Below are 7,690 nucleotides of genomic sequence, written 5' to 3' on the forward strand. Positions count from 1 at the left end.
TTCTTGTTATTGCTTTTTTTTTTTTTGCTTGGTTCTTCATCATTCTTTCATTCCTTTTCTATTTTTATTTTTTATGATTTTCTCTTGGTGTTTTGGGACGAGGTAACGTGTAGGTGCGGTTGCGTTGTTTTTTTTTTTTTTCTCTTCAAGGAGAATAATAACGACGACAACATAAGAAAAAAAACAAGATAAAAAAAAAGAGGAGAGGGAACGACTAGTCCATATAATCAAGGGTGAAAAGAAAAGTACAATAATAATAACTACATTCCGAAGCAGAAAGAGAGGAACTGAACAATGTCGGCATGGGCAGATGAGATTGACTCCATCTCTATGGATGAGGAATACGAAGAGAAGGATGTGATGATGGAGAAGCAGGCGGAGGATCTCACAAGGATGGCATGGGAAAACGCCAAGACAGTGGTGGAGACCATCACCGACAGCGAGAACAAACGGTATGAGATTGTGAAGAAGGTGCGCACATACCATGTCGATCGCCCTGCGACGGTGGTAGACATCCGTGCCCGCTGGCGTCGTTTTGGTAAAGACGACGACAATCAACAGGATCTCGTTTCGCGGGACCCGCCCATTGTGCTAGAGCTAGGCGACATTGACCCGCTGGAGCGAGTGGCGCGTGATGAGGTGGTGCGCATCATGAACGAAGTGGAGAGACTGAAGATTGACGTGACGGACCCGCGACTGGCGCGCTTCGCCAAACTGAAGGAGGAACAGGAACGGGCCGCCCAGCAGGAGGCCGCCCCAGCGGATCACGGAAAGGAGCGTACATGGGCCGCGGCAAGAGGCGAAAAGACTGTTGGACTCCGAAAGGAGGATACCGACCGTCGTCTTCGTATTACCAACATTTCGGATGACATCACGAAGGATGAGCTGTATAATATCTTTGACACAGATGAGTACAGAATTGAGAGGTTGTTCCTTCCAACAGATTCTGCAACGGGTAATTACAGAGGATTTGCTTTCATTACATTCGAGAGTTCCGAACAGGCTGAGCGTTGTCTCAAGAAAACTAAGGGTACTGCGCGCTTTAAGAATACGGTGATGCGCATTGTACGAGCCCTACCAGAGGGTGAGCAGAGGCGTCATTGATTGCAGTATGGTGAATGATTAATTTGGCTAACGAACCACGTAAGTATTTTTAAACAACCAAATCGAATGCCAAAAAAGAAAAAAAAAAGAAAAAAAAAAAAGAAAAAAAAATTGAAGTTCATGCTAATCAAATATCGCGGATCACCTCTGTGATTCATATATTATTATTTTATTTTTATTTTATTTTTATTTTCTTTTTATGGCCTTTTTATGTCTGTGTGTATTGGCAGCATATTTTCTCTTTGTTTCTCTTTCTCTTTATTATGATTATTCCTTAGGATTGGACCCGGTAAAAAACTAGATAGTTATCACCCTCGTTATATATATATATATATATATATATATATATTTTATTTTTATTTGTTCATCACTTCATATTTTCGTTACATATGACGGAAGCACCAAACGTTGATTACCTTTGTACTCGTTTTAGGGAGATGTCAGAGCAACGTGATCGTCTCTTTATGGAAAGAGGAAAAACTTGGCCACGTAGTGAAGATCAATCTTGTTATGTGAATGTCATTACGGGATCTTCTGAATATAATAACTATAGAAGAAGTCCACAACGCAGTTATCAACGTCAAAGTAGTGTCAAACGTTCTGTCACAACTCCTGTTAGACGTCGTACGGATAATTATAAAAGAAATATATTGGATGATGAAGATCGTATTCCATTTGCTGCGAGACCCAGTCGTTCTGCTAGTAGAAATTATTCCAGGAATGAAAATCGAATAAATAGGATAGAACGTAGACCAACTCTCCGTTGGATAGCTGATGATGGTATGGAAGAGAATCAAAGCAAAACAGTAAATTTTAATTTTCGTGAAGAGTCTGAACCTCAGATTCGTAGAAATTCTATGCCTTCTTTTATTGTTGCAAACAAGCGTCCAAGTCCTCTCCTCATGGCTCTTGTAAATGACATTGCGAATCGTCGAGGAGCACGGAGTCCACCAATACCACAAGAAGTTATTATAGCCTTTGAAACTCATGTAGCTCATGGAGCATTTATGCTAAAGTTTGTTTCTAACGGTGCCCCACATGAACGTTTTTTTGTTGTAAAGTTTTTGGATCGTAAAAGTACATTTGCCGAACCCGAACCAGCACTTTGTTGGTATCGTAGTGCCAAGAGTTGGACAATGCAACGGTACTTGCCTCTAGCAGATCTTATCGGTGTAATTGACGGTGGTGAAAATCATCCTGCTGTAAAGAGGCGTATGGTGCAAGCAGGATTTATTAAAGGATCTTATGTAGACTTAAAACCCACCTATTTGCGTGCTGATTATATTGTACAGTGGCATTTTCGCTCTTCCGGAGATGATGAAGAGATTCTGGCCGTAAAAATGCTGGACAGAGAGTCTTATGTTTCTTGGTCGATTGTGATGCACTTCTTTAGTAGTATTGGTTCTGTTTTAGCTGTAGGAACTTAAATAACGGTAAAGTGAGAGAAGGCTTCAAAAGCAAAAGAAGAGGCAAAGAAAAAAAAAAAAAAAAATGCATATAATGTGCTAGTCACATTATTTTATCGATCTTATATTATAAAATGCATGTTTTGTTTTCTTTTTGCTATTTATAGTAGAAGAGAGGGGGTATCATTATGACTGTGGTCCACTTTTTCAACCTATTATTATTAATTGATTTATTTATTTTTTTCTCTGGGATTTTGGCATTATCTCGGATGTAGGTCTCATTGTCTGGTTGTATTCAAGTTTAGTTTTCCTTTTCACCTTATGCGTGAGTGGGTATTTATGTGTATATCTGTATATATATATATATATATATATGTATGTGCGTTATGAATTTAATTTTCTTTTCATAGTGTTAACACGACACGTGTTACTCTTTTTTTTTCCCACTCTTAGTGTTTCTCTACGTATGAGAAATCAATGACAAAGGAGAGGATAAGAGAGAGAGAGTGGGAGGGTTCTTTAAAATCTAATTATCTCTTTGTTCTTGTTGTTCTTGTTTACTTGTTGTTGGTCTCATGATCCCTTCTTTTAATTTTCCTAACTAATTTTTTAAACATTATTATTATTTTTAAAAAAGGATAGCTGGATATATATATATATATATATTATTTGTAGTCTTTTTATAACTTTCTTATAAAATTTGAAATTTTGTCTAGTAGACGACTGACACTATAATCTAAAATTATATTTAAAAACCTCTTAAATTCTAGGAGATGTTAAACCCAAGGCTCTCACTTAGAGAATTATGTCAAGGTTTAAGTACTTCTCAGAGGATTATAATTCTTTATGTCTTTACAAATAGTTTGGCAGGATCAATATGGATGAGTAACGCATGGACCCCTTTTATTTATCAAATTTTTGGTAACAGTAATCTTCATGTTGGTTTATTATCAGCTTTAAATGGAGCATTCGAATTGATATTCGCCCTAATAGGCGGTCACTTAGCTGACAGAGTTGTTGGACCATCAGAAACGTTATTAATTTCTGCACGTGTAGGAATGTGGTCACTTATTACTATTATGATTTCGGTATGGATCGGCAATTGGGTTATGCTTATTATTTCCCAATCACTCTACGGTGCCTATTTAGGGTTAAGTCTTACTTCTGTGGAGTCTGTCTTTGCCCAGAGTATTCAACAAGGTGAGCGGGATCACTTGTATGGAGTGAAATTCAGTTTGGAGGCCTCCGCCCCTATTGGAGGACTTGTGCTTTCACTTATTTTATTTGCTCTCTTTGGCAATACATGGCGTTTGGATGTATTGCGTTGGATTATCACTGCAGGGGTTTTATTACATCTGGCATCTATACAAACACTCCTTTCACGGTTTAAACCAATTCCTAGTCATTTAGATAAGGCGGCGGATGATATACCTTTAGAAATTGGGCAAACTATTCCGGTAAACCTTTGTAATCGTGAAGAACCACGAGTGTTTTGTGTAGAGGAAGAAATTACGAACTGTGGGGTGAAGGAAGAAAAAAGCATGAACCCTCTTTCTCATTTAGATAAAAATGATCAGGAGAAGAATTTACAAAAAACTTCTTCTTCTTCCTCTTCTTATTCTTCCAATGAATGTCAAAGTAAAGATATGAATAAAAATAATCGATGTGCGAAATGTATTTTTTATGTTCCTCTAGAAAAATATCCCTATGTTATAGCATTATCAGATATCGTCATTACGTTGGGGAGTGGTATGACTACACAATACTTTTCACTGTTTATGATGAATATTTATCATATTTCCCCTGTTGGTTTAAGTTCACTTGGATTGTTGATTGCAATGACAATATCTATTCTTGCGATAGTAAATTCTCATATTGGAAAAAAATTTGGAAGAACACGTGCCCTTCTGCCTCCTAAACTTTTGGGTACATTTATTCTTCTTTATATGGCTCTCGCACGTGGAACATTAGCGGCACCTACATGGCTTATGTGTATTGCATATGTTGCGAGAATGGCTTTAATGAATTCCACCACAGCTTTGAGTCGAGCTCTTATCATGGATATTGTTTCTGAAGAGCGACGAGGTATGTGGAATGCGGTAGAATCTTTTCAATCCGCCTCCTGGTCTGGTACGGCTTTGTTAGGTGGATTTCTTGCAGATCGATTAGGATATGGGGCTGCATTTATTGTTACCTTTGGTTTTCATTTAACAGCATGTCTAATGATTTCACCTTGCTTATCACAGAATGATACGGTGTTGACTTTACATCCCAATGGATCTACATTAGGGGATAAGGGAGAAATAGCTTCTTCACACAAAACAACTAATCATAGTAGTTGTTCACATATCCCTGTTGTGGATGAGGTGACTATACTGAATGTCACCGTGACGGAAGAACTTTCAGAGCTTAAGAAAACCATAAGAGAAAATAAGGATAGCACTGAAGTAAGTTCAAGTAAATAGTGGATTGAAATTGCATATTTCTTTCCGCTTTTATTTTATTTTTCCTTTTTTTTTTTTTACTCTTCCTTCGCTATTTTCCCTTTCTTTCTTTTTTTATTGTTGTAATTTTTATTTTTTATTTTTATTTTTCTCGTACCGTTGATGTGTTTAGCACTTTTTTCGTTTGGTATCTTAATAGAGACGCCTGTCATAATTCATATAACTAATAAATATGAACCAATAAAATAATTAATTAAATAAATAACTCTGCTAAACTCTTCCTATAGGATGAGAAAAAATTAATGGTGTGCGTTGTTTTTTTACTTATTTATTTATTTAATGAACAATTTAGTATATATATATATATATATATATATATATATGTACATATATATGTCTGTATTTTTCTCTTTTTGTTTTTGAAATGTGTTTTCGTTTTTCGTTCCTTTTTATTGTTTTCATAAATGATAAAACGAAACGAGTGAAATATAGAATCTATTAAAGCAAAAAAAAAAAAAGAAAAAAAAAACAAAACACAAAGGAATCTGCACAACACCAACAAGAAACCGAAAATAATAATAGTAAAAATTTTTCATTAAAGAAACGAGAGAGAAAGAAGCGGTGAATACAGTTTTGAGAGAATGTCCCTTCACTGCCATGTGATCTATTCTCTCTCTCTTGTGCTCCTCACTGTTACTCTTGTGAGTGACGCCCACCGCCCTCTTGTTCCCCGCACAGAGAAAAAATATTTTATTCACGTCCAATCCCTCACGGAAGGATTAGATGACATTAATGAGCAGCCAACACTGGTGTCGATAACTGAATCCACATCTCTGTGGTTACCGCGTGGTTCTGCAGAAGATAATGATGAACATTTGAGTTTTAATGAAGATTTAGATCCCTTTTGGGTACATGTATTGAGACGTCGACGGTTTGATGTTGTGGAATGGTCTGGGTGTGGAGGTATGTGGAGGCCGGAGTGGAGTGCGACATTGTATGATAAGAAGAGTAATATTAGTAAAAGTACAGAAGAACTTATTTATGAATTATCTCATCATACGGTTTGCTATTTTTCAAGTCTTTCGGCATGTGGTTGGGATCAAACAAAATCAACAGATGGAAAACAAAATAATGATCATGATGAAAATGATGATGAGAGTGACAATATGGATAATAATACTTCTGCTCATATTACCTCTAAAACACAACGACATCATCAGTGGTTAACACAATTTGTCTCTTCATTACTTTCATCACCGCTGAGTTGGTCTCCAGAGACTCCACGACATATTCGCCCTCTTGGGGCTTTACGTTTAGTTCCAAATTCAGCAGTAACTGCTGATGTAAATGGAAAAGATCATCATTGGTGTTCCTATCATCTTGCCCTACATGATACTGTATGTACACAACATGTAAGTGCTTTGCTAAATGGAGGAAGAAGTGGTAGAGGTGTAGATGAACGCATTCCAAAAGGTATTTTTCGTGCAGGATTAGTTACAATGCAAAAATTTTTCTCATCTGAGTTTCATCACTTTCACTTTAGTGTATCACAATCTCCTATTCCACAAAATAATAACACGAAAGATGAAACTGAAATTAATCTTTTAATACGTATGGCATTTGTAGTACGAAAAGGTGATTTTAACGACCTTGCACATCATTGGAGTTCATCTCTACATGAATATGTAGATCGTCTCACATTTTTTGTAGGATCTAATGTAAATGAAAAACTTAAACGTAGTATAAATGGGGTGGAAGGTTTATATATAGCTTCTATGAAAAAGGATGAGGAAAGTTCATTAAGTACATCTTTAACCTCTACTGTAGAGTTGGCACCAACTGTACATTACTATATTTCAACTGTTGGACATGACCGTGGTACATATCAGTTAGTATTACTTCCATCCGAAGTATCCACTATGAAAAGTTCAGATGTAGAAAACAGCGAAGACTTATGGTATGGATTAAAAGCAGGTGATACCATAGAATCACTTCTTCTTTTTCCTCTTCATGTTCTTAGACCATCTTTACATGAAATGCGTTCGGACCCGCATGAGATGTCCAAATTGGAAAATGCATTTTTTGATGATAGTGCTAATGTACTCACAGTACTTGTGAAAACGGTACTCACAGAAGATATTTTGCATGAAATACGTGAAAATAGAAGTGGAACAGCCTCTCGTGGTCTTATTTTATGTGAATTTCCATTTCATTTCGGTTGGAGTGCTCTTAAAGATATGCCGCATGATGCTAATAGCAACCGTATTCTTCCTCAACCTGTTATTCGCGTGGGACAACGTTTTGCTCGGGATATCAACATAAAAACAATGACTGCTACTTCCTCCATCCCTGCAGAAGAGGATGGAAGTTGTGCGGCGTCCACGTGTGCTCCTGTTGCGGCTATGCGAATTGATCACCAAAGTTCACTGGAGCGTATCTTACGTAGTATGTTACCTACAGAACCACAAGATGTGCGTAATGGATCATGTGTATGTTACTATTGGATTAGATGTAGTAATGTTGCGGGAACTACTATGCCTGTTCCTGATCCGGCGATGGTGTTTAATGTGGTATCGCTTGGTCTCGTCTTCTTTGGAATTTTGTCAGGCGGTGTGGTTCGCGTAACACGACGTTTCTTTGAAAAGAGTGTTGCTGTCAAAAACTAAAGGGACTTGTTTCTTTTGCAATTCTATTGCACGTCACTCCAGAGAACACCAGAACGTTTTTTTTTTTTTT

At 37.1% G+C, this 7,690-nt stretch overlaps 4 protein-coding genes across 4 annotated transcripts; all 4 read left to right on the forward strand.

The window, feature by feature from the left end:
* Positions 1-294: 294 nt before the first annotated feature.
* Positions 295-1,104, forward strand: TM35_000015460 (RNA-binding protein; the record flags this gene model as incomplete). The annotated part of the gene is made up of 1 exon (XM_029021227.1): positions 295-1,104. The coding sequence occupies one exon, from the start codon at positions 295-297 to the stop codon at positions 1,102-1,104; it is 810 nt and encodes a 269-aa protein (XP_028887735.1).
* A 389-nt stretch (positions 1,105-1,493) lies between these two features.
* Positions 1,494-2,531, forward strand: TM35_000015470 (uncharacterized protein; the record flags this gene model as incomplete). The annotated part of the gene is made up of 1 exon (XM_029021228.1): positions 1,494-2,531. The coding sequence occupies one exon, from the start codon at positions 1,494-1,496 to the stop codon at positions 2,529-2,531; it is 1,038 nt and encodes a 345-aa protein (XP_028887736.1).
* A 752-nt stretch (positions 2,532-3,283) lies between these two features.
* Positions 3,284-4,975, forward strand: TM35_000015480 (cystatin-like cysteine protease inhibitor domain-containing protein; the record flags this gene model as incomplete). Its single annotated transcript, XM_029021229.1, has 1 exon — positions 3,284-4,975. The coding sequence occupies one exon, from the start codon at positions 3,284-3,286 to the stop codon at positions 4,973-4,975; it is 1,692 nt and encodes a 563-aa protein (XP_028887737.1).
* Positions 4,976-5,595: 620 nt separating this feature from the next.
* On the forward strand, positions 5,596-7,620 carry TM35_000015490 (glycosylphosphatidylinositol (GPI) anchor; the record flags this gene model as incomplete). The annotated part of the gene is made up of 1 exon (XM_029021230.1): positions 5,596-7,620. The coding sequence occupies one exon, from the start codon at positions 5,596-5,598 to the stop codon at positions 7,618-7,620; it is 2,025 nt and encodes a 674-aa protein (XP_028887738.1).
* Positions 7,621-7,690: the final 70 nt, after the last annotated feature.

Source organism: Trypanosoma theileri (genome assembly GCF_002087225.1).
Source record: "Trypanosoma theileri isolate Edinburgh chromosome Unknown TM35_Tth_1_V1, whole genome shotgun sequence".
Classification (NCBI taxonomy): domain Eukaryota; phylum Euglenozoa; class Kinetoplastea; order Trypanosomatida; family Trypanosomatidae; genus Trypanosoma; species Trypanosoma theileri.